Below are 27,652 nucleotides of genomic sequence, written 5' to 3' on the forward strand. Positions count from 1 at the left end.
AAAAATTTCAGATTCACATCTGAAAATTTTAGAGGCACTATACAATTTCTAAATCAAAATACATTAAAGCAATCCTGTGTCTACATCCCTTGAATGTCACTAATGCCTCAGGATCATGTTTCACATTTAATTTGTTTCAGAATGATGCGCAAAAAATTCTTTGCCCAAGAATTGTTTGGACAGGACAAACACCAGAGACAGGATGCCACTTCATTCTTTGGGTTTGTTAACTCAAATTGTTCATTACATAAGAAACAAAATGACATTATACAGAGTATATATACAGTTGAAGTCAGAATTATTAGCCCTCCTGAACTCCTGAATTATTAGCCCCCTCTATATTTTTCCAGATTGTCTGTTTAACGGAAACACATTTGTGCACATAAGTTTCAATAACTCATTTCTGATTTATTTTATCTTTGCCATGATGACAGTAAATAATATTAGACTAGATATTCTTCAAGATACTAGTATTCAGCTTAAAGTTACATTTAAAGGCTTAACTAGGTTAATTAGGGTAAAGTTAGGGTAATTAGGCAAGTCATTGTATAACAGTGGTTTGTTCTGGAAACAATCCAAAACAAATAATGCCTTAGGGTCTAATAATATTGACCTATTGTTTAAGCAAAAAAAAAAAAACCCAATAAGACTTTTTCCAGAAGGAAACATATAGGAAATACTGTGAAAAATTCCTTGCTTTGTTAAACATCATTTGGGAAATATTTGAAAACGGAAAAAAATGCAAAGGAGGGCTAATACACACACACACACACACACACACACGCACACACACACACACGCACACGCACACACACACACTAAAAAAAGTATAAATTATCTTTTACATATGTGTCTGCTATAAAATGGTTTTTAATTTAATGTATTGTACAGGTTTTTGACAAGACAGAAAAACAAATAAGGATTTACCATAACACCGAACATTACATTAGCATTTCAGCCTCAGACATGAACATTCTGAGGTAATACATTGTATCATTTCTATATAATTTATAAAATCATTATTCAAAACATTTTGTCTTGGATACAGTCTGCTTTAAGTCCATTTATTTTCCCAGAGATGCCTTTCGAAATACAGACTCCCTGGATGCGTGGACTGTGTGCAGTCTTCGGGTTTACCATGCCTCCCGTTTGGTTGAAAATCTACATATTGGGGTAAAGCAGACAGTTATCTTTCAATGCTGGCTTTCTCTCACATGGTTGTATGTAAAATTGAATAAAATTAATGTAGTATTTTTCTTAAAACTGAACACTGATTTTTCCATTTTTCCAGGAATTACAACCTAAGAAAACAGTGCATAAAGCTGTAAACACATGTATGGCCCAGGACTTTGATGTTTGCATATTTCAAAAAATCCGGACAAAGTAAGTAACCATATTCTATATTTCACAATATTATTCTCTGTTGATTAAGCAGTTCTAATATACTAATATACTATTTATAAAATAACTAACATAACATTTGATTTCTTCTGCAGAACAATGCATCCAGATGTCAAATCACTGCAATGGATTCAGTGCGACAGCTGTAATAAATGGTTGCACTATAAGTGCGCTGGTATTGATCCGGTAGTGGTCACAGACGACATGCCATTCAACTGTGGATTGGATATTGTTCAACCATGTCCTTATGAGAAGTATGTAGTTTACATTTGCATAAAACTTTAGTCTCTGCATTACATATACATTTGTTACATATTTGTGTTATTTGTGCTCTGTTTGTGTTTTCTCTCTCTCGCTCTGTTCTCCCATATCTGCTTTCATTATTCCCAGGTTCCGTTCATTGGTCTATTCAGCTGTCATTTCTCATTTCTCCCCCGGTTACGTCATTCTTACGTCACATCCAATAAGCAAAGACCACCCATCATAAAAGCGCGCGTCAGACCACTCACCAGCCCTCTCTTTTCCCTTTCTTATCTTGTTTTCTTGTTGCGTTGCGTTACGAAAAGAACCAGTCTAACTGTGTATTTTGTTGTTGCCCGTTTCTGTGTGCACGTTATCCGTCCGTTATTCGTATATCACTCCATTTCTCTGTTTACGTTGTTTACGAGGCTTGGACGAAGCAGACAGGTAAGAAGGTCACGTGACATACATTTTGCAACACTTAGTACTACTCTTCTGTATAGTACATTAGGTTAGGGGCGAGCGCCACCCCTTGTACTTTTGGATAGATAGATAGAATAGACAGTCAGGACTCGGAAGACTCTTCGCGTGCTAATTATTTTGTCTTCACTTAGTTAGCTAGATGCTTCTGGAAAGTTAGATTTAGTTTGGGTTTTGTTCTTTTCGTTTCCTTAGCGCCGCCCACGTCCCTTCTGCCAGCTCTCCTGTTTTTCCCCGTCTTTATATTTGTCTCAGTGTTGTAATATTGTAAATAGTATATTTTGCCTTACTTTATTTTCTTTATTTTGGAATTATTCGTTGTTTTGTTCACTTTTGGGAAATATAAATAAAATCACAATTTTGGTATTACTTTTGGTTGTCTTTTGCACTTATTCACTGTTTGTATAAATATATTTTAATTACACTCTGAATGTCAAACCCCCCCATCCCCTAGACTAACATCAGGGTTTGTAACAGCATTCAATCTTTGTGTAAACCCCAATTAATGTTTGCAAAACACTGTCAGTGTTGAAGCAGGGTTTGGTGGTACATTGTAATGAGGAAAGTATGGTAATCAGGAAAGTATGGTAAACATGATATATATTTAATCTCATTAATAACTTAAAAAATGGCTTTTCAAATTTACATGTGTAATTTCAGTGACATTTACATACATATTTTTCAGAATTATCTGGAAGTAAAAGGGATAATTCACTCAAAAATGACCATTTACTCAGCCCCAAGGGATTCCAAACCTTTGGGTTTTTTTTCCTTTATACATAAAATATGATATTTCTATGAAAGCTGAAAACATGTAACTATTGACATCCATAGTAGGAAAAACAATTGGAAGACAGGATTTAAATTTTTGGGTGATCCATCCCTTTAAAAATGAGAAAATTGTGTTTTTGTTAAATATAATAATTTTAATGTTATTATTGCAGGAATTACACAGTGACTTGACAAGTGGCAAATAAGGTCCAACAGGATTTTTTTGCATAAACATCCAACATTTTCCCTAAACTGAATAGGAAACTTGATCTAAGTATTAGTATATTTAATGAACAACAGGTAAAAAATGTTTATATGACACATGTTAAAAAAATATTAGAAATATATATAAAAAATTTAACGGTAAAAAAAAAAAAGTATTTATAAAATAACAAGGGAACAACTTCAGATATAACTAATATTATAAAGCTAAATGTAATGCTTTTTTGTCAACAGACTGAGGGGATTTAAATTAAAAAGAATTTAAAAAGTCACACAGATGACATGAAAGAATTGAGTAATACGTCCTACGTTCTGGAAGTTCTAACTCCTGAGGTAACTATTGATGTAATATATTGTAATGCATAGGAAAAATGCATATAGGACTATTAAATTAAATGTATTAAACTTTTTTGTTCCGCTTGGTTATTTAAAGGTAACCTTCTTAATTCTCAAAAGACAGAGGGCTTCCACAGGTTCCAGTCAGAAATGGCTATGCAAACAAATAGACATTTACAGTAATTACAATTTTTATTTTCCCTATATATTTACATATATCATTAGTCTTGTTATTTCTATTAAAATAAACAATTTTTTTCCTTTCCAGGCAAACCTCAGATTGCAATCCAAAATGGTTTTGATGACAAAGGATGCCTTCTGTTGCTGTGCAAGACATATCACTGTCAGGACTTTCTTACCCATTGTTTTTTACACGTATATCTTTTTGTATGGTTAAGCCTGAAAATGAAACCAATAAAGGTACATATTTATGTAATATAAACGGCCTGTCGGAGTTTGCTTCAGTCAAAATGTGTTGCCTGGATTTTGTAACTTAACTTCCGATATATATATTTTACCATTGTTGAGGCAGAATGACGTTTGAAACACATACGTACAAATAAAATAGACAAATAGTTAAAACAAGTAAATAAAGCTGTTTTAACGTTCCCATTGAAAAAAGTTTAACGGCTGTATAAAACACTGCAAAATACTGTATTTATATTTTTATTTACCCATTAAACTAGCAGTTACAACCAGTTGAACTCGTTACATGGAACGACATTGCACTAAAAAAATAAATTAAGTGAACTCACCTTGGCTGTAGTGTTGTTGCATTCTAGATCACGTGCATCAACCGGAGGGTAAAAGGCAACACGTCGTGATAGGTCCCGACTGCCGACTCCCGTAAAAAATTCAATTAACTGCAGGAAGCCGTGGCATGTACCATGACGGGCGCATACAGCCGTGGCAGGTACAGTGGCGGGCGCATAGAGCCGTGGTATGTACCGTGGTGACCGCATTTAGCCGTGGCAGATACCGTGACGGGCGCATACAGCCGTGGCAGGTACAGTGGCGGGCGCATTTAGCTGTGGCAGGTAATTGTGGCAGCTGCCCCTGCCACGCAAAGATTTTACTCCTCTCTGTATGCTGTGTCTGAACTCTTACTGTGAAACCCATTTGAATGCCATGAAGTCTTTCATTCAAGTAAGCGCCATAAAGTGACTGATGCCACTATACGAATCCAGGAGATGATCTCTCTAAACATGACCGACTGCTGGAGGTTTACTGTCGGACTGACCAGAAGTGTGTATGTTTAATGTGTATGATGGATGAACACAAAAACCATGATACTGTTTCAGCTGAAGCAGAGAGGGCTGAGAAACAGGTATGAACACAAAACACGAAAGTTATGTAATGTCTTATATTAGGTAAACAAATGCATCCTGTCTGTTCCCAGCAAGCATTTATTGTTTTTAATAGATGTTTAATAGATATCTAAATATAGTCGTCTTGGCTAAAACAAGGCTATCTTTGGGCTGTCAGTGAAAAGCTAATAGACATCTAAGAATAGGTCAAAACTAGACTAGTCATCAAATAAACAGAAATGAATGACTACACATATGAAGTCTGTCTAATATGTCTATTTGATGGCTAGTCTAGTTTTGGGCTATTCTTAGATGTCTATTAGGTTTTCACTGACAGCCCAAGTTTAGCCTTGTTTTAGCCAAGCTGTTTACGTTTAGTTGTCTATTAGACGTCTATTAAACACCAAGTTGTTTGCTGGGTCTGTGTGAAATCAAATTGTACAATGTTTATTTTGCTAGCGTACATTGTTATGCTTTAGATGTACAATTAATCCGTGCTAGTAAATCCACTGAAAAAAAATGTTTTGGTAATCTTTATTACTAGAAAGCAATCATTAGAAAATAATACAAAATTAGTAGACATGTTAGTAATAGTTAGTTGATTATAGTACTTCATTATAGAGAAATTGTTATATATTGGGAAAATTAAAACATGTACTGTACTTTTATTTTATACATTTAATTCCTTGTGAACCTGAGAACTTCTGATGTTATTCATTTATTTATATATTGTTTTTAGTATCAAGTTGGCGAAACACGAATACAATTACAGAACAGAATTCAGGAGAAGCAAAACAAGCTCCAGCAGCTGAGAGAGTCTGTAGAGATACATAAGGTGAGTTTTGACTGGGGGAAAATGTAATGTAGTGAATGGCTTTATAGCTGAATAAAACTGTAAAGAAAGATTAGATAAATGTCAAGATAAATAAACAAATTTTAAGGTTCTTACAAGACTTGTTTTTGTGTCCTACCAGAGTTCTGCCCAGACAGCAGTGGATGATTGTGAGAGGATCTTTACTGATCTGATCCGCTTCATTAAGAGACGAAGATCGAAGGTCACGCAGATGATCAGAGATCGAAAAGACTGAAGAGAGTCGAGCTGAAGGACTCTTGAAGAAACTGGAGCAGGAGATTGAAGATCTGAAGAGGAGAAACGCTGAGCTGGAGCAGCTTTCAAACGCTGATGATCACATATATTTCCTACAGGTTTGAAAAGATTATTATATGTTGTAGACTGTTTCATTTTGATTTTTGACACCAAAAGGAGCAAATCTATGTCCGAAGGCCAATAAATACGCATGTCAGCATGTTGTCAAGATTGCAGTAAGTTTGCAGCAGAATATGTTGATGATCTTGCTGATTACTATAGCATGTGAATTCCTCTGTCTTCATGAATGCATTTTTATATCTATCTTATGTAGAGTTTGCAGTCTCTCGTCATCCCTGCTGAATCTACAGACAGCACGACTGTCAGTTCTCTCCCATCCTATGATGAGGTGGGAAAATCTGTCTCTGCACTGAGGAAGAAATTTGAGGATTTCTGCAAAGAACAGATGAAAACAATTTCTGCTTCAGGTAAAGCACAAACTCATCTTGTAAATTAGAGCTTAATCATGCAAAGTAGACATGGCTCACACAAATATTTCTAAAAGGAGACACACAGACAATACGGGCAGTATTATAAGCTTCCTTAATTCAATTCAATTCAATTCACCTTTATTTGTATAGCGCTTTTACAATGTAGATTGTGTCAAAGCAGCTTCACATAAAAGGTCACAGTAAATAGGAACAGTGTAGTTCAGTTTGTAGTGTTTAAGTTCAGTTCAGTTTAGCTCAGTTCAGTGTGGTTTAATAATCACTACTGAGAGTCCAAACACTGAAGAGCAAATCCAACGATGCGCAGCTCTACAGATCCTGAACCATGCAAGCCAGTGGCGACAGCGGAGAGGGAAAAAAAACTTCACTAATTGGCGAAAGTGAAGAAAAAAAACCTTGAGAAAACCAGGCTCAGTTGGGCACGACCAGCGAAGATTCGTCTGTCCCTGGAGCGTCACAGGATCAGTCTCATTTTCTCCACTCCTCCATGACCACCACAGTAGCTGCTCGGGATACGGCCCGGTCCAGGATATGGAAACCTTGGGTTGCCTACCGAACAAATCATCGTTATTATACAATGATTTGACTAATTACCCTAACTTACCTAAGCTTTTAAATTGCAGCTGAATACAAGTATCTTGAAAAATATCTGGTAAATATTATGTATTATGTGTCATCATGGCAGAGGTAAAGGAAATCTGTATTGGAAATTATTTAGAAATTAAAATTCTGACTTCAACTATATATATTATATATATATATTATATAATATATATATATATATATATATATAGATATATATATTATATATATATAATATATACATATATATTATATATATATATATATTGGTTACACACACAAGAGTACTTTGTCTTTTTGCTTAGCATACAGTAATTATTATTGGCAATTGCATGATGCATACAGCAAATTCTTTTGCTCTTTATTCCTATTAAATTCAGTGTGTGCCACAATTGAAGATGAATATGTATATGAGCATAGCATAACACCTTACAGGTCTGGAATCGTCACATTTTCTGACATATGAGACTTTTTTTGTAAAAAGTATCAAATGAAGGAATATTGGCACTGCAGTTCAGCATTTTATCTTACAGTAGGCGCACTGTATTAGGATAACACAATTTCTTAGGCACTTGCTTGACAGAAGAATCAACAGCTTTCAAAATAAAGCTGTGCATCAACAACAACAACAACAACAACAACAACAACAACAACAAATATGTAAAACATTGAAAAAACACTGAAATAGAGTACACAAAATGATTATATTAAGACTGACTGCTTGTCACTAAATGACTTTTTGTTTCTATAACCAAATGCAGAAAGCAGATCCTTACAACCCTTTGTTAATGATGGTGTCATGGATTGGTCAGGCTCTCACGACCCCCACTCACGAAGATCACCATCACCTGACTTCTAATGAGCACACAGCTGCATCACATTCACGAGCACCAGATATAAGCACAGCACTCCAGTCGCTCATTGTCCGGGCTCGTCTCGACGAAAGCGGACAACTGAGCGACCACTCAGCGTAGTCATCCTCAGCTAAACAAACGATTTACTTACCTGTTCTCTTTGTATTCCTCCTAGTCTTCCTGGTCCTCCCGAATCGTCCTGTCTTCCAGTCCTTCCAAGTCTGTGTCATCCTCTGTCAGCTGTATCTGGTGTGTGCTGTCCATCCTCGTGTATTCCTGTTACCCAGCCACGGAGGAAAAGACCCCAACATCATTCCTGATCCTCCTGGCTATCCTTCATGTGCTCCTTGTTGTCATTTAATAAACACCCTAACGTTTCCTTACCTCTGTCTCCTGTCCGCTTCATAACAGAAGCCCGGACCTATAACGACGACAACATGAGCACCCCCGATCACCTTCAAGAGCTGGTGGACCAGTTGAAGCACGATCCCATCATCTCTTGGGGCACAGGAGAGATAAAGAAATGGGGATCTGGATGTACACCTGCCTGTTTTCCAAATCTCCCTCTTCAAGGTCGGAACCCCATTTCTTTGTTTGCAACATCGGTCGAGAGCCCTCCTGAGAAGTAGTCTATCCACATTCCTAAGGAGTACAGCTCCTTTCATGATGTCTTCTGCCCCAAGAGAGCTTCCCAGCTACCGCCGCATCGGCCATGGGACTGCGCGATCGACCTAGTTCCAGATGCCCAGTTGCCAAGAGGTAGGATCTACCCGCTCTCGCTTCCAGAGAATCAGGCAATGGAAGATTACATAAGGGAGGCTCTGAGTCAGGGGTACATACGTCACTCAAAATCACCAGCCGCCTCAAGCTTCTTCTTTGTGGCCAAGAAGGACGGAGGGCTGCGTCCATGCATCGACTACAGGGTCCTAAATAACGGTACAGTAAAATACCGATATCCCCTTCCTCTGGTACCAGCCGCTTTGGAACAGCTCCGAGAAGCTAAAGTCTTCACTAAATTGGCCCGCCGCAGCGGTATAATCTGATAAGAATACGTGAGGGGGACCAATGGAAGACAGCATTCGTGACCCCTACTGGCCACTATGAATATGAGGTCATGCCTTACGGTCTGGTCAACGCCCCCTCCGTATTCCAAAACTTCATTCATGAAGTCCTCCGGGAGTTTCTTCACCACTGTGTAATAGTGTACATAGATGACATCCTCATTTACTCCCGGAGTGAGGCCGAACATCGCCAACACGTTGCGGAGGTCCTACACACATTGAGAGAACATCACCTCTACCTCAAAGCGGAGAAATGCTCATTCCACCAGAAGTCGATTCATTTCTTGGGATACATCATTGACCAAACCGGTATACGTATGGATGGGAAGAAAATTGAGGCTGTTCTATCCTGGTCAGAACCCACTTCCATTAAGGAGCTCCAGAGGTTTCTTGGGTTTGCTAACTTTTATAGACGGTTTATCAAGGACTACAGCAGGATTACATCACCTCTCACTAATCTCCTCAAGGGTAAACCCAAAGGACTGGAGTGGACCAAAGAAGCAGCCGCAGCCTTCCGCCTTTTAAGAAGGAGGTCACAAGGGCCCCACTCCTGACTCATCCTGACCCAAATCTTCCTTTCGTGGTGGAAGTGGACGCATCCACCACCGGCGTCGGGGCAGTATTATCTCAACATCATGATACACCGCCCCGACTGCATCCCTGTGCCTATTTCTCTCGGAAGTTGAGCCCGGCGGAGCAGAATTACAGCATAGGAGACAGGGAGCTTCTAGCAATCAAGCTAGCCTTGGAGGAGTGGCGTCACTGGTTGGAGGGAGCCAAACATCCGTTCCAGGTGATCACAGATCACAAAAACCTCCAATACATCAAAGAGGCCAAGAGACTATGTCCACGTCAAGCCAGATGGTCACTTTTCTTCTCACGTTTTGATTTCTCCATTTCCTATCGTCCAGGACCCAAGAATCTAAGAGCAGACGCTCTCTCTCGTTTACACGAGCATCACGATCATGAAGAACTCCCAACGAAGATTCTTCCCGAACACATCTCCATTTGTCCGATCACCTGGAACGCTCCTCCAGTCGTTGCCACTCCGGAAGCCCCTGCTCCGCCGGGATGCCCTCCTCATCGGCAGTTCATACCACCTGAACACCGGGTAGATCTGATCCACTCCTTACATACCTCGCTAGGCACTGGACATCCAGGGATCAACAATACTCTCTCGCTAGTATCCCAACGATTCTGGTGGCCAAACATGGCAAGGGATGTGAGGCAATATGTTCAGGGCTGTAAGGACTGTGCCCAATCCAAGAGCCCACGTCATCTACCCGCTGGAAAGCTCCATCCCTTGCCGATTCCGAACCGTCCCTGGTCACACCTAGGAGTGGACTTTATCACTGACCTCCCTTCGTCAGAAGGTAATACCTGTATTCTAGTCATAGTAGATAGATTCTCAAAGTTTGTCAAACTAATCCCTCTGAAAGGTCTTCCCACAGCCTTTGAAACTGCCGACAATATCTTTAATCAAGTCTTCAGGTCATTTGGTATTCCAGAAGATTTGTGTCGGACAGAGGTCCACAGTTCATCTCACGTCTATGGAAAGCCTTCTTCAAGCTCCTAGGTGTGGCCGTCAGCCTCTCTTCTGGATATCATCCCCAAACCAACGGGCAGACAGAGAGGAAGATTCAGGAGGTGGGACGGTTCCTGAGGACCTTCTGCAGTGGTCACCAGAACTCCTGGAGCCAGTATTTGGGCTGGGCAGAATATGCCCAAAATTCACTGCGGCAACCCTCCACCGGACTCACGCCATTCCAGTGCGTCCTGGGCTTCCAACCACCGCTCTTTCCCTGGGATGGCGAACCATCTGATGTCCCCGCAGTGGATCACTGGTTCCGGAGAGAGAGAGAGTCTGGGACGAGGCTCATCAACATCTGCAGAGGGCAGTCCGTCGAAGCAAGGTAACCGCCGATAGGAGAAGGTCTGAAGAAACCCAGATACACACCCGGACAAAAGGTGTGGCTATCCACCCGGGACATACGCATGCGACTGCCCTCTCGCAAGTTAAGTCCCCGATTTGTTGGTCCCTTCACCATCGTGGAACAGGTTAACCCCGTCACCTACAAACTACAATTACCCTCTCACTACCGTATTCACCCTACATTCCACGTATCACTCCTGAAACCCTATCACGATCCTGTTCTTCCCTCCACAGAGCCTGACCACGAAGAGGAACCCCCTCCTCCACTGCTCCTAGAAGAAGGAGCCGTCTACGCAGTGAAGGAGATCTTGCGTTCCCGACGTCGTGGTGGCCAGTTGGAGTACCTGGTGGACTGGGAAGGGTACGGCCGCCGAAGAAAGGACATGGGTTCCCAGAGCTGATATTCTCGATCCTAGTCTCATGGTGGAGTTTCATGAGAGCCACCCTGAGTTCCCAGCGCCTAGAGGCAGAGGGAGACCACCACGGCGTCGGAGGTGTCGGCCCTCAGGAGCGGGCCCTGGGGAGGGGGGTACTGTCATGGATTGGTCAGGCTCTCACGACCCCCACTCACGAAGATCACCATCACCTGACTTCTAATGAGCACACAGCTGCATCACATCACGAGCACCAGATATAAGCACAGCACTCCAGTCGCTCATTGTCCGGGCTCGTCTCGACGAAAGCGGACAACTGAGCGACCACTCAGCGTAGTCATCCTCAGCTAAAACAAACGATTTACTTACCTGTTCTCTTTGTATTCCTCCTAGTCTTCCTGGTCCTCCCGAATCGTCCTGTCTTCCAGTCCTTCCAAGTCTGTGTCATCCTCTGTCAGCTGTATCTGGTGTGTGCTGTCCATCCTCGTGTATTCCTGTTACCCAGCCACGGAGGAAAAGACCCCAACATCATTCCTGATCCTCCTGGCTATCCTTCATGTGCTCCTTGTTGTCATTTAATAAACACACTAACGTTTCCTTACCTCTGTCTCCTGTCCGCTTCATAACAGATGGTTTCTGGATAACTTATTTAGTAAGTTATTGAGTTAGTTAGTTATTTGGTGTAGAATATTAACAAATAGACAATAGCTTGCTAACATTATTTACAGTTTTTTCCAACTGCTTACATTTTCACCTTTTCAACAACAGTGTCACCTTTTTTCAAAACTCAACACACAATTCTCAAAACTACACAAAATGCAAAATGCCTCACATCCCCTTCAAAATGTAACACTGCATTCAGAATGCTATAAACACACGTCAGAATGAAGTATTTGCATCAAATGGCAAACACGTCTTTCTATAATATAACACTTTTGGATATGTCATGTAAACACTGTTGTTCTAAATCTAAAGCTCTTTGCTCTTTCATAGAATTATATCTACATTTCAATACAATCTATTACAGTGAGAGTAATCTGCTAAGAGGGGGACCAGGAACACTGTAAACCCCAATCACATGTAGAAGCAGAAAATATTATTAGGCCAAACATTACTGTTGTATACCGTAAAATACAACAAGATCATAAACATACGTGTGTAAAAATGTATGTAAAGCAAAAGTTTATTCTCCACAATATAGTAAATACAGAGTGTGAGGTGTCAGGGGGGAAAGTGTTCCTTGCCTGGAGAAAGTGTCATGTGGGTATACTGTAGGGTTGGCCATCATACAGGTTACAGAGCCAGGCTGAGAATAATTCCTCAATTCTTTTCTAGAGAAATTTAGAAAGGTGAATATGCATTAGGAACAAAACTACCAATTGTGAACCAGTTGGGTTTTTATTTTAGTCCAGAACAGCCCAGTGTCCTGTCACCTCTGACCTATTTACAGGCCTATACTACAGTAAAGCAGTGATTGGTTTGTGATCAGTAAAGAAATTAGTGTTTCCACATTTGGGGCGGGTGTGTGTGTGACCTTCTGAATAAGTGAAGCATTTTCATTAGTTGTGTTTGGGAAATGAATTGAAAACTGAGTTCAAATCTGAGAAACGGCTTCTGGTTTTGGAGATTTGCTGTGTAGTTTTGCATTATGAGCGAGACGTTTCAGAAATTGTGTGACATGACAAGATTTTGTGTGTAAGCAGTTAGAAAAAACTGTAAATAGTATTTAAATAAAGGCTGGGCATCAACAACAAACAATTACTAATGCTTTTGCTTCTGACACACCAGTTGAAAAACACTGAAATAGAGTACGGCTAAATAAGATTTATAACATTAAAACCTACTGCATGCCACTAAATGAGTACCTGTTTTTATAGTGAGATGCAGAAAGCAGATCCTTCACCACTAATCCCAAAACCAGGGAGGACTACCTAAAGTGTAAGTATTTTTAAAGATGAAACAATAATAAAGCAAACATTACATCTGTTTGCATGGAAATCGTGGAGCCACTGTCACTCAGCACCAAACATAAATAAATAGCAAATAGAATATATTTGAGCGACTCAGTGGTTAGCCCTTTTGCCTCACACCAAGAAGGTCGCTGGTTCAAGTCCCGATTGGACCAGTTGGCATTTCTGTGTGGAGTTTGCATGTTTCCCCGTGTTGGTTTGGGTTTCCTCTGCTTTGGTTTCCCCCACAGTCCAGAGACATGTGCTATGGGTGAAGTGAATAAACTAAATTGGTCGTAGTGTATGAGTGTGTGAATGAGAGAGTGTATGGGTGTTTCCCAGTTCGGGTTGTGGCTGGAAGGGCATATGCTGCGTAAAACATATGCCAGAATAGTTGGTGGTTCATTCCACTGTGGCGACCACTGATAAATAAGGGACTAAGTCGAAGGAAAATTAATGAATATATATATATATATATATATATATATATATATATATATAGAGAGAGAGAGAGAGAGAGAGAGAGAGAGAGAGAGAGATTTTTTTTTTTTATCTGATTGTTGCTTCATTATTGAATGGTCTGTTATTCAGTTCAGGTTTCTTGATTAAAACGCAGATTGTGTGTTTCATCTCCATCAGATTTCCATCAGTTTACTCTGGATTCAGAATCGGTGCATAACAACCTCAGTCTGTCCGATGAGAACAGAGTGGCTGCTTTCACTGCAACAATGCATCCGTATCCTGGTCATCTGGACAGATTCGATACCTGGCCTCAGGTATTGTGCAGAGAGAGTGTGTGTGGACGCTGTTACTGGGAAGTGGAGTGGAGCGGGAATCAAGGTGTGGCTATAGCAGTGTCGTATAAGAGCATCAGCAGAAAGGGACGGGGTACTGAGTGTAAATTTGGATATAATGATCAGTCCTGGAGATTGTTCTGCTCTGCCTCTGGGTATATATTCAGTCACAACAACAAGAAACGGGAACTGCCTCTAGTCTCCAAAATAGGAGTTTATGTTGATCAGAGAGCAGGAATTCTGTCCTTCTTCAGCATCTCCGACACAAAAATGAGCCTCATCCACAGAGTCCAGACCACATTCACCCAACCGCTCTATCCTGGGTTTGGCTTAAACCGGGACTCATCAGTGAAACTGTCATCTATGATTTAGAGTAATAATAATCCGTAACAGGTATGAAACGTAGCGTTTGTTTTATTAATAAACTCAAAACGATCTTTAACTTTATCGTATACCTTAAGTGTCCATCTGTGTGTGCATCATCTTTAAATATTTTACACCCTCCTTTTCACACATGCGAGAGGTGGGATTCTGTTAAGCTCTTATTTACAGTTTTTTTGTGTAAATAGGCTCATTTATATATATATATATATATATATATAATATATATATATATATATATAATATATATATATGCGCCTCTGTAATATAATAAATACCTAAAATGACCAAAAATATGAAGCATTTCATCTCATTTGATTATTTCAGTTTGATGGCTGGGGCAGAATATGAGAGGAGGGTATGAGATTATAGAGGAGCTTGAATCAAACCTGCAATCAATCAATCAATCTATCTATCTATCTATCTATATCTATCTATCTATATCTATCTATCTATCTATCTATCTATCTATCTGTCTGTCTGTCTGTCCGTCCGTCCGTCCGCCCGCCTGCCTGCCTTCCTGTCGGTTTATCGATCGGTCAATGTCGATCTATCTACCTGTCTGTCTGTCCGTCCGTCGTCCGTCTGTCTATATATTTATCGATTGGTCAATGTCGATCGATCTATATCTATCTATCTGTCTGTCTATCTATCTATCTGTCTGTCTATCTGTTGATTGATCTATATCTATCTGTCTGTCGATCGATCTATCTAACTGTCGATCGATCTATCTGTCTGTCTATCTATCTGTCTATCGATAAATCATATATTTATCTATCTGTTTATCTATCTATCAGTCTGTCTGTCTGTCTGTCTGTCTGTCTGTCTGTCTGTCTATTTATCTATTTAACCATTTTGCCATACATCCAGTTGTTCTTCATAAATACAGATGATAACCACGCAAGAGAAGCATGAAAATGGAAATTATGAAAGCTGTTGTTTTTGGACTTGTTGGGGGTTTTTATTCGTTTTTCCCCCCACTTTTGCCTCGTATCCTTTTGCCCTAGACTCCCCTTAAGTTGCGCTTTACACTACAATCCAGTAGGTGGCAGAATGTGCACCTTTAAATTGATTTGAGAACCGCCAGTCAGTCAGACACCAGAAGAAGAAGAACAACAACAAATGCTCCGAGGGGAACAGAATTGGTTGCAAACGTCTGAATTCAGTTTCTCAAACCAGGAAACTCTTGATCTCATAAAAAGGAAACAAGCGGTTTATCAAAGAAGTGTTTCCCCGTCGAAACATTTCTGTCGGGTTGTTGCTTTGCGAGTTGTTTGTAGGCTGCAACGTTGTGCAGGCCCACGATCAACGTGTTGTTTATCAACCAGCAGAGTTGACGGACTTTTTAGAGTAATCTCAGTCAACGGAGAAACTGTCTACTGTTCCATTTCTGCAGGTAAGTCACGTTTAAACCCCTTTTTTGAAATGTATAGACGAGTTACCAGTTTGTAAACATTCAGGAGTCGCGCGCAGCGAGTTGGCAGAAAAAACCGAGATATCCAGCTGCAGAACCACACACGTTTCAGGCACACACAATCCAGCACACACGGTTTAGACAAACCAAATATGGTAACTAATTCCTTATGAGCATTATCGCCACTTATTGAATTTCACAAATATGATTTCCCATTTCAGTCATTATTATTATATCGTAACGATCATTTTAACATCTCTGCAGTTTAATCAAATTATGTAAATAAAAATGATTGGTTAAAGACACTTATGACTTTATTCATGTGTCCACATACACAAAGAAAACATAATAGACCGTCTAATTGTAGGATTAAGTGTAATAAACTAATTCAGGATATTAAATTATCATGCTTGGTTATCAATTTGTTGTAAAATAAAAAAGCAAACAATAATGTCACATTAAAATGAATTACTATAGTTAATCATAAACAATATATAATAGTTATAAACTGATTATCTTAACTGATTATCTGATTGTAAACTATCTTTTACTAAACTGTCAGAGCTGTTATATATATATAACACATACACTATTATTATTTTTTTATTATTAATAGTTAATTTGTTTCTATTGCAAAATTTTGGTTTTTTAAATTTTTGGTTTAAAACAAATATTGCCTACTTTAAAATACTACAGTATTTTATGTGGGAAATCATTACGTTATTAGAAAATTAAGCAAAAACACACTATTTAATCATAGAGAAAATATTAATATAGTGTTTTACATTACATGTAAATGATTTTTATTACATATAAAGATGTATTCTTGCCTAGATTAACTTGCTATTATTTCCTTCATTATAAATGAATCCATTATATAAATTAAAACTGTCCAATTTTGATCTTTCAGCAAGTTCAGCAAACGAGTCTCTGCAATATTGACTGTCAGATAATAACGACTGATCATCTATGATGACTGACAGAAAACTGTTCAGTCTATTTGAATGGCGATCGGAAACAACGCTCCACATTCGCCCGTCTCGATCGCAATATTTGTGAAAAAGTAAACACTATTGTTTATTGTGTACAATATTTATTAACCATATATATCAAAATATATCGATGACGATGTCCAAGAAGACGTTTTATACCATTAACATCGGTCGTAACCATATTTGGTTTGCCTGGATTGTGTGTGCTGGATTGTGTGTGCCTAAAACGTGTGTGGTTCTGCGGGCCTGCAGCTGGATATTATAGGAGAAACCCGGGAGCGCTAGCTTTTACAATGAGGGAATGACATCCGATGCGGTACTGAGTTTGTTGTTGTCTTAGAAAGTGAAAGTTATATTGATTACATATTATATATATTATTTACATAATGCTTTGGGCGTATTATAACAGCTTGTCACCCAGCGATAAGCACGGTTATTCGTCAAAAGTAACTAGGGATGCTCAAAATAATCGATTAACCGTTAACCGAAAGGGTGCGTTTGTAACCGATTAATGCTATCAGTTAAACGATTAAAATCTTATTTTATTTATTATTTTTAGTTTGGCTGCATAAGGGGCCGATTGAATGCGCCTTTGCGTTAAGAGGGGCATCTTTTGCACAAGGCTCATCCCAGAGCAGCAGTTAGTGTTGTCAAGACAACTACAGAGAACTTTTAAAGAGCATGGTTTCCGCTACATTCATTCTTCCATGGCGGGGACCAAAATGCATCCGCCACGGCTACATTACCCATTCAAAACATTCAGTTATTGTTGTTGTTTTTAATAGCGGATTATTATCGCACCAAAACCTATTAAAAGGTAAGTGAATTATAACAGCGCAAACTTTTCTGTAACCGTATAGTGCTGTGCGCTATCTGTTTAATTCTTTCGCGTTACGTGCTGACTGACTGACTGACAGGTGCGCGATGCGTGAGGCCAGCAAACACAACGAAGCGTTTAGTTAAGATGAACACAGTTTCTATAGTTATACTTTATTTATAGATAAAGTATGAGTCTGCATATAATCACTCTATCTTGCTGGAGTTTATAGCCGTTTCACTTTACTTCAGGATGCATTAACACCGCTCTGAAGGTCAAATGGCTGTTTTAAGTTATCCAGAGCTGTATGAATTTACAAATCTTGAATATCACAATAGTATTAAATATTAAAACTGTAACAACACAGACAGCAACACTTATGCACAATCGATACCCAGCTGATTCAGTCGTTTCATAAGAGAACCGCGCTTCTTCTCTTCTTTTTTTCCTTGTCAACATATAAAGGCAGGTGCGCCTCGCGTTTTTGGAATGAAAAAAGCTTGTTAGCTGTGTCGGCCACTTGTTCAACTGCAAGACATACTTAACTTGCGGGACGATAACTTATAACCCGTGGCTACAGACACATTTGCCAAATAAGCAAAATGGAAGAAGAATATTGCTGTTTGACCTGGATCTGCGTCATAAACGCAACAAATAGGCTTTACCTTTTATTTTACAGCATATAAAGCATGTATGCACATTAATGCAATATCATATTTAAACAACAAAACTGTTTACAAAAAGTCAACATATGCGCGCGCGTTGTTGTCTTTTCATCACGCAGCGCGCGCACTTGAACCGCGAGGGAGAGAAAGGAAACCAAGACATAATCTTTAAAATAATGATTTCTATTAAAAATGTAAAAAGGTTTTGTGATTATAATAATAACAGCGGGGCATTAAATAAATGCATATTTTCCATGGAGCGAGCGATTTGAGGAAGTCTGCTATTTTATTTGACGGAAGGCAAAAATATGATTGGAAAAAAACAGCCTATGCCGGTTATTAAAAATAATCAGTCAGTGTTTTCGATTTGTAATATAAATTAATTATTTAAGTGGAAAATAATTTAGGGCAGTCCTATTTATTTTATTCATTTTATTTAGTTTATTCTGCTCTTCTGTGCTAAACACTGCAGGTGCGTGAAAATGCTCTGTTGTCTTGTTCTATTATTAATATGCTAGCATATAAAAATAAATCAGTATTTAATGCATTATTTAATGTGTCAGACACAAAATAGACACGTCAATTTGTTTAATATAAAATTAATAGTAATCTGACCAGTTAACCGTTAATAACCGATTAATGAGCGGCGGTTGTCGGTTAGCAAAATTAACCGAAATGAGCATCCCTAAAAGTAACCTAAAGCATGCGGGCCTTGATGTTTAAATGGCAACATTATGACATCGTTGTGACAACCTTTAGCAACAACGTAGAATCCTCAACCTTTTTGCAAGGTTGGTACAACGTTGTAGGAAGGTCACTACGTTGAGGCAACGTTATGTGTTTGTTGGGTAATGCTCCGTGATTACCAGATTCAAAACTTTGTAGTGCTAAAAAACGAGGTTCTGCCTAGCCAAAGACGAGGAAAAAAGACGGAGCTATACAAGGCCTGGGTAATCATCAACAAGCAAAACAACTGCATTCTGACAGCGAGCTACACCTGTACGGCAGGGTATGTGCACTTACACTTTTACATTTCATTCTTAGCATTCAGTGTTTAATTCACCATTTTATTTTTGCTGCAATCAAAAACGGTTAATGTGTATGATTCAGCATAGCCTGAACTCGCCTGATATGAAATGAGAACTGCAGAGTCGAGCATTTTTAATTGGGTCCTCACTCCATTCAGCTCCCTTTTGTCAAAGACGTCTGCGGTTGGCATTAAAAGGCGTGTGGTGTACGGTAAAAGTTATGTTTTCTATTTCGAATTTGGGATCCTACCGCATAACGCGACATGTTGGCTTTTGCAACCGGGAACCTGTGTGACGTGATGTGACGCAGGTTGGTAATTCCTCTATACAGTTTGTTTCATGCACATATGCTAATGTACTGCATTTCTCTGTCTGTTTGCTCATGTAGAACAATGGCAGAAGCCAATATTTCTGTGGCTCAGGATCAGTTCAGCTGTTCAGTCTGTCTGGATCTCTTGAAGGACCCAGTGACCATCCCTTGTGGCACAGTTATTGTATGAACTGCATTACTGAATACTGGAATCAACGTGATCTGTGGGGAATGGTTTGTAGCTGCCCTCAGTGCAGACAGACCTTCACTCCGAAACCTGTGTTAAACAAGAACGTGATGCTGGCAGAAATGGTGGAGAAAGTGAAGGCGATAAAATTCCAAACATCTGATCCTGCTCCCAGTTACGCTGGACCTGGAGATGTGGAGTGTGATGTTTGTACTGGGAGGAAGCGCAAAGCGGTCAAGTCCTGCCTTGTGTGTCTCGAATCGTATTGTGAATGCCATTTTGAGTCTCATGAAGAATCTCGCTCAAAGAAACGACACAAGATAACTGATGCCACTGGAAGCATCCAGGATATGATCTGCTCTAAACATGACCGACTGCTGGAGGTTTACTGTCATGCTGACAAGCAATGTATATGTTTAATGTGTGTGATGGATGAACACAAAAATCACGATATTGTTTCAGCTGAAGCAGAGAGAGCTGAGAAACAGGTATGAGCTATAAATACTTACCTGTTATGTATATTTCAGTTATATGTATTAGCGTTAGGGGCAGTGCTGAATGATATTGGAAAAAAACAAGATTGCTATATTTAAAAGTCCTGCAATTTTTCTCAAGATACTTTTGTTAATAATTCTAGATTGATTGGGATTTTTTTTAATATAATTAACAGATTACAAGCAGAGATGGATAAAGTAGAGCAATTGAATTGAACATTTCCTTGTGCCCAAATCAGGGTTCATGCGGTCAAGGAAATCCTGTAAAAGTCATGAAGTTTTGACATGGCATCTTCCAGGCCTGGAAAAGTTTTGGAAAAACAGAAAAACCCACAAAGTTTCAGAAAAATCATGGAAATTAGTTTAACAATATCTGTATACTTGAATTCGGGCTGCGCGATATTGGAAAAAGCTGACATTACCATATTTTGTATTTCTGTGATGTATAATGCGGTGTGAATACAATTTCACCAGAGGATTTAGCAGGTTTGTTTGGATTGATTAGGGGGATTTTGTAGAGGAGTGAATCTCGAATAATGTATAACAAATAAATTACAAGCAGAGATAAATAAAATATAGCAAAGATAAAAGTGAATTATAGTTTTCAAGTATTCACTATTCAGGTACAGATATTGAATAACTCTGCAGAGTCTTTATTGTATATTATTTAATCTTCATTAAAGTTGCAAAAATGTCTTATGACCTGATGTTTTAAAATTTGAAATCTTGCCTTAAAGGGACTGTTTCCGCAAAGATTAATATGTACTCACTATTTACTCACACTTGTTTCAATTCTATAGGAGTTATTCAATTATATTATTTTGTGTTCATTTAAAAATAAATAAATAAATGTTTGAAAGAAGTGAAGGGTGTAATGAAAATGGAAAGTAATTTTAATCTCTTTAAAAATGCAGATGATAAACCTTTACTTCATTATGATTAACCTCTATAATAAACTATAATCCCAACATTGCATATCCTGCGATGTGACTGTTGCGGATGCACACGTTGTGATATCGATGCTGAAACGATATATTGTGCAGCCCTAACTTGAATATAGGTTAGTTGTCTTTACTTCTTTTCTGACCTTGGCCAAAAACATGCTTTCACATTATTAGTGCTGTTTAAGCATTATCAAAATCTATTTTACATAGATATAAAAAATAAATTTAAACAAAATAGATTGTTCTATGATATGCTGTAATAAATTTGAACGTCATTGTTTTTCTTTTATTATTATTTTATTATTATTATTACTATTATATTATTATATATTATTATTATATACCATGTACATGTAGACATTACATGAAACATTAAGTCATAAAAATGCTTGAAAGTTCTGGAAAAGTCATGGAATTTTAGTAGTAAAAATGTGAATGAACCCTGCTAAATGATTTAAACTTGCTGTTGCGTCCTTTTAGATGTTAATAATAAAGTAGGGGTATTTTGATATAACATATAATAGTTTAGTGTGCTACTGAAGAAACTACTGAAAACCAAATATGACTGCAATAGATTATTTATTGCCCATACTTCCAGTGAAAATCAATGGAAATCTACTGTACAGTGAAGAAAAAATATTTACAATAAATAAAATAATTTACCTTTTGGAGAGGAGGTAATTAGAGGTGCTTAAATCAAAGAAATAAATCTAGCAAAACCTACTAACTGTATTGAACAAACTAAACTAAATATCAAAAGAAAAGCATGAAAAGAAACATCTCCAACGTACCAACATCTTAACTAAACTATTCTAAATAAAAACAAAACGGCACACACTCCTGAACCTAATGAAATAAAACAAAAATGATTCTGAGTGTTGTATATGTATATCACGCGATTTGCTCACTACCAAAGTCCCTTTAAGGCAAGTCATTTCAATCGGCGACCATCTTTGAAGCGCCCCTCAGGCAGTATCCTCAGGCATTCTGTCTGAATGGGGAAACATCAAATTCTCCAAAACTACTTGCCAAGCTTACGATTACATTTTATATTACGGATAACCAATAAAATTATACGACTGTCTATTTAGTTTCATTTCTAAATGTTCGTTTCACACAAATGTGCAGAAATGCACTTCTGGTCCGAGCCCCTCCTCCGGAGAATTGTCATACTATAGTGATCGCTGATTGGCTCCTGTACTAGAAGGCGGGGCTTCATTCACCATATTGACAGTTACACTTTTATTCCATTCAAATATATGAGTGACATGTCTTGTGTATTCTATAGTCTTTGCTTCTACACCCTCTCTGAGGTATTACTCAACAGATACCAGTTAACTAGATGAGCTCACAAACAAACAATTTGCAATCTCAAAATACTTTAGACAAGAGCATTAAATCACAAGCAAAATGAAAACTCATTCTCTCAGACCAGTCCTGGCAAGAGAGACTGTCCTCACAGAGACCCACAGAAAGAGAGATCGCCATTGCAGTTTGGGCCCGGCTTTTAAACGCTAACGTAACACTTGCTTTAAATGTTTACACAGGCCTTAAAACACAAGATAAACTTTTCCTTTATTATGGTTAAACTGAAATGACCCCAAAATTCTCATGTGTTGTAAACCGTTGTACCTGCTCAGCTATAATCCTGACTCCACATTGCACGTCCTGCAATGTGACTATTGCGAATTCACACATTGTGATATCGATACTAAAGTGATATATCGTGCAGCCCTAATTAGCGTTATACTTCTAATGTTATGATAATTTGCTCATCCCTTCAGAAACGGGTTGAAGAGACGGTCATAATATTACAGAACAAAATTCAAGATAGGCAAAAAGAGCTGCAATGGTTGAGCGCGTCTATGGAGTCTCACAAGGTGAGTGTTGTAGAACTATAGTCAGATTGAAATGAGCTGATATTTGTATAACTCAATGAGTGTGTCTTAACAGAACTCAGCACAGAGAACAGTGGAGTACTGCGAGATTTTTTACCGAACTCATCCAGTCCATCGAGAGAAGTCGATCTGAGGTCACGCAGATGATCAGAGATCGAGAAAAGGAGGCAGTGAGTCAAGCTGAAGAACACTTGAAACTACTAGAGCTGGAGCTTGAAGATCTGAAGAGGAGAAACGCTGAGCTGGAGAAGATTTCTCACAGATGATCACATCTACTTTCTACAGGTTTAGAAAATATATTAGTAATAGTACTGGGCAATCTTGGGGTTTATTAAGTAATTCATTAGATGCAATAGTCTTCAGAGGTTTAAATATCGCTGATTATGTCATACCTCATCATTTTTTGGCACTAATTCTCGTCTTTCTGCATGTCTAGAATTTCCAGTCTGTTTCTGTCCCTCCTGGATCTAAAGACAGCATGGCGTCTGGCTTTTTCCGCTCTTATTTTGTGTGAGAAGCTCCGTGTCTGTGTTGCGAAGGAAAGTGGAGGATTTCTGCAAAGTGGAGATCGAAAGGATTTCTGCTGGAGGTAAATGAGTCATGATTATTGAATAACATTACATAACATTACTCTTACAAAACAACAACATGAGCTTCATGTGTGCATACATTAAACACATGTGTTGTTTTTTTTTTTAGAACATTCTCATATAAAACAGCACATTTTCATTTATCATACGTCTGAATTTCCCTAAAGGTTTTTTTCTGTAGGGGTCAATCATTGGGCTATATGCACAGCTGGTATTTTTCAGCCATTGAGAAACTTCCAGTGAATGGTTTATGTGACTATCTTAAATTTCATAGGGTTCCTTTTACAGCATCAATGTTGTAATGCCATTAAAATATAATCAGTAAATAGACTTAAGCATTTATTTAGTTGTTCAAGTGTGAAGCGAGATGAAAGACCGTGTAAACACAAGCTCCATCAGTAGCAGCCAGCTAGCACAGAAACTCCATTGAAAATACTGGAGTAAAATAAATGTAAGTATTTTAAGAACATGGTGCGAAAATTTAATTTCATGCAGTGCTAACTGTCCGGTATTGATATATCGTATATTCTATATCAATCAGGCAGTGAAGATCACTGATTTTTAAAGAAATCAGATCTTAAACATGGCGAATTTGTAATGGAGCGACAGTTCACTGGTAGCGTTTGGGCTGGCTGAACATTACAACTCTGTGTTATCACAATAGATTGATCTTGATGCCTTTATTAAAATCACATTTTAAATATCTTTTTGTTTCTGTAGGGAGATTTTGCAAAATAATTTACGTGGCTGATCCCAAAACCCGGGAGGACTTCTTACAGTGTAAGTTTTATAATGAACACAAACACAGACACGTATATGAAGAGTTCAGATGCAAAACACCTCAAAGTGCAAAGTGCCATCTGAAATTTTCAACTAAAATCTTTCTCAGCCTCCTGTGTGTAAGCTCAGTATTTTTATTTTGAGGGCAATTTATAAAGAAGGGGAATGTGTCCCAACAGCGCAAAGCATTTTGGGTATTTAGGACAGAGGAGCCTGATTTTCATTGATCTCTATTGATTTATTGTATCTTGATATTGATACATCTATTGATATAATATCATGCGTTATGGATGTGACATTTGCAGTAAAATCTCAAAACATAAATTCACACAGAAAGTGTGTTAATGTTATATTGAAACATCTGTTTATATTTTCCAAAACAACTAACTACAGAGTTATGGGATCAAAAAAATATCAATCTGTAAACATTTTTTGTATTTTAAATGAGGAAAATAAACATGCGTTATGGATGTGACAAAAAAAGTTAGAGTTTACAGTGTACAACTTATTTGAAGAAGTTCTGTCAATTAAACTGCACAACCCTAAAGAAACCATGCTAATCAAAAGGTGAAGAGTTGGATCATTAGAACGAACATGATTGATTTTATTTTATTTGACTTTTTTTTTTTCATTTTGAAGGAAAAAGTTTTATGGATGTGACGGATGTGAAATTGCCACTTGTGTAACTTTTGTAAATTATATATAATTGTTTAAAAACATTGACAGATACATTTTTGAGTATTTCTAAAGTTTTGTAAAATACAAGCCTACAAAAAAAAACGCAGAAACGGTTTCGCTATTTTGGCCAAAACCTAATTTATTTTCAATGCAAGGTTAACATTTGCATGGAATTACTTATCAGCTGCTCAGCCACACAAAGAACATTTATAAAGTTAAATACGCATTTGACCATTTTATTCGAAGTGTTTGTGAGATGTTTTTCATAAGATATTACTGTAGAATAGTTGTTTTTTTTCTGTTTTGATTTGCATCTGTTTATATTGGGCACACGACACTCGCCGTGACGTAGATTCCTGAGCTCTACAGGTTCTTTTCATTCCCTTTAAAGGGCTCCTATTTTACCCCATTTACAAGATGTAAGAAGTCTTTGGTGTCTCCAGAATGTGTCTGTAAAATTTCAGCTCAAAATACTCTCAGAGATTTGATTATTATAGACTCCAGAATATGCCAATTTTTGGTGTCTGAGTATAGTGTAGCTGTTTTTGTAGACGGTGGCTTTACATGCAAATGAGCTGCTTCTCACCGCCCACCGTTTATATAAATATATAAATATGTGTGGTTGGAAGGGAGTCTAGCAACGCCCCTGGGGCACACTATACCTACACACAGTTCTGTCAATACAGCTTCCAATAGTTGATTTTTATCATAGGTGCCCTTTAAAGTGGAATAAATGAACGTAAACTTCGGAGACTGAGAAAAATGCTAATTTCAGATGTTTTTTGCTTCTGAACTCTTTAAAAAAGCAATTAAAATGTTTAATTTATGTGCCGCAAATGGCACCGAACAGTACTGCAATTGTAATCTCACTGATGGCAAAGAACATGTTGATGTTTAATAGAGTTTTTGTAATGCCATAATAAGTGTAATTGTAATTACCATTTTTACTTGTGGAAAAGATCTGTGGTTCACTGTTAGAACATTACTGCCATGTTTTAATTTTAATCAAACTAACATTTCTAGTCATCTCAACTTCCCCAAGTCAAACTAAAGTATATAATTAAAACTTGATTAACTTATTTTAAAAGAGTTAAAGTAACATAAAAACATTTGTCGTTGTGACTTTTGTCATTTCTACAGTGTTAATTCTATCTGCTGTTATTACATCTTTGATTGTTGCTTCACAGCTTTCAGTATTCAGATGCAGATTGTCTGTTTCATCTCCCTCAGATTCCCATCAGTTTACTCTGAATTCAGAGTCTGTGCATAAACACCTCGTTCTGTCAGAGGGGAGGAGAGAGCTACTTACACTTCTACACTCCACCCGTATCCTAGTCACCCGGACAGATTTGATGTCTGGCCTCAGGTGTTGTGCAAAGAGAGTGTGTGTGGACGCTGTGTTACTGGGAGGGTAGAGTGGAGCGGGGCGGCTGGTGTGGGAATATCAGTGTCCTATAAGAGCATCTGCAGAAAGGGATGGGGTATCGAGTGTAAATTTGGAAGAGTAATTATCAGTCCTGGAGATTGTTCTGCTCTGCCTCTACATGCATATTTAGTCACAACAATGACCAAACCGATCTCCCTATAGTCACCAACTCCAGAATAGGAGTGTATGTGGATCAGAGAGCAGGAATTCTGTCCTTCTTCAGCGTCTCTGACACAGAAATGAGCCTCATACACAGAATCCAGACCACGTTCACTCAACCGCTCTATCCTGGGTTTATTTTAAATCTGCAGGCATCCGTGAAACTGTGTAATCTTGAGTTATAGACCATAAATGGCATCTGTAGATCATCGCACAACTAATTAACTTGTGGAATACGGTTAATTGTGGATATCGATCAATTCAATAATGCACGCGGCGTATAGAAATCTTGATAAAAATACAGTAGCATTACATATTTCTGTAAATAAATCCTTGAATTCGTTGTCACATTATCTTAATGCAAAAGAAAAACATTGTTTGTTTTCATTGATAAATTTCTGGATTCAGTTTATTTGATAATTCAGCTTGTGATTGAAGCCCACTTTGAACCTGCACTGCAAAACATGGTAAAGTACATACAGCAGTGATGATCAGAACTAGTGAGACAATCCGACCTTCAGAAATGATCATGGTTTTTATTTTAAGAATAGAAATGTCTCATTACTTTAACACAACAGGGCTTTATTCAGTCTGGTGTGTGTAAAATGTTGATACCGACTGGCTGATGAACATGTAATTTGTGCAATTATTTTCAGATAAACACACTAGCTAATTTAGTTACCTGACTGCCTTATTGTTCACGCGTTGCTGAATGAGTCCAGTTATTTCAAATGGCTTCCAGTTACTTATCATATTTCAAATGGGTCTTTTTTTTTTTTAAATGATCAACATCAGCCATTCTAATCACAACAAAAAAAAAAAAATACAAACCCTCTCTCTCTGATTAAAATATCAGCATCTGACATTGCATTTTGATCATTTCTATTTAATAATTTCAGCATTTATTAATATATTTATATTAATAATTTTTTTAAAAGGCGTAATTCGCCCAAAAACGAAATTTTAGTCATTATTTACTCACCCTTTTT

General features: G+C 38.0%; 1 protein-coding gene and 2 pseudogenes across 4 annotated transcripts in view; all 3 read left to right on the plus strand.

The window, feature by feature from the left end:
• LOC130221751 (uncharacterized) overlaps nt 1-2,375 on the plus strand; it is a 10,048-nt gene extending 7,673 nt beyond the window's left edge. For 2 of the 4 annotated variants that reach the window (XM_056454337.1, XM_056454338.1), the window contains 7 exons: nt 1-34; nt 141-221; nt 892-980; nt 1,077-1,173; nt 1,292-1,383; nt 1,497-1,655; nt 1,792-2,375. The exon at nt 1-34 is cut by the window's left edge. In XM_056454337.1, the coding sequence (XP_056310312.1) occupies nt 1-34; nt 141-221; nt 892-980; nt 1,077-1,173; nt 1,292-1,383; nt 1,497-1,655; nt 1,792-1,888 (649 nt within the window). In that variant the 3' untranslated portion in view covers nt 1,889-2,375. Of the gene's footprint in view, nt 222-891; nt 981-1,076; nt 1,174-1,291; nt 1,384-1,496; nt 1,656-1,791 lie in introns of all 4 variants that reach the window. The other 2 variants (XR_008836308.1, XM_056454340.1) reach the window with 2 other exon arrangements.
• A 2,342-nt stretch (nt 2,376-4,717) lies between these two features.
• Nucleotides 4,718-14,436, plus strand: LOC130220609 (tripartite motif-containing protein 16-like; annotated as a pseudogene).
• A 4,838-nt stretch (nt 14,437-19,274) lies between these two features.
• Nucleotides 19,275-26,871, plus strand: LOC130220093 (E3 ubiquitin-protein ligase TRIM16-like; annotated as a pseudogene).
• Nucleotides 26,872-27,652: the final 781 nt, after the last annotated feature.

The sequence above is a fragment of the Danio aesculapii genome, chromosome 3, assembly GCF_903798145.1.
Source record: "Danio aesculapii chromosome 3, fDanAes4.1, whole genome shotgun sequence".
NCBI lineage: Eukaryota > Metazoa > Chordata > Actinopteri > Cypriniformes > Danionidae > Danio > Danio aesculapii.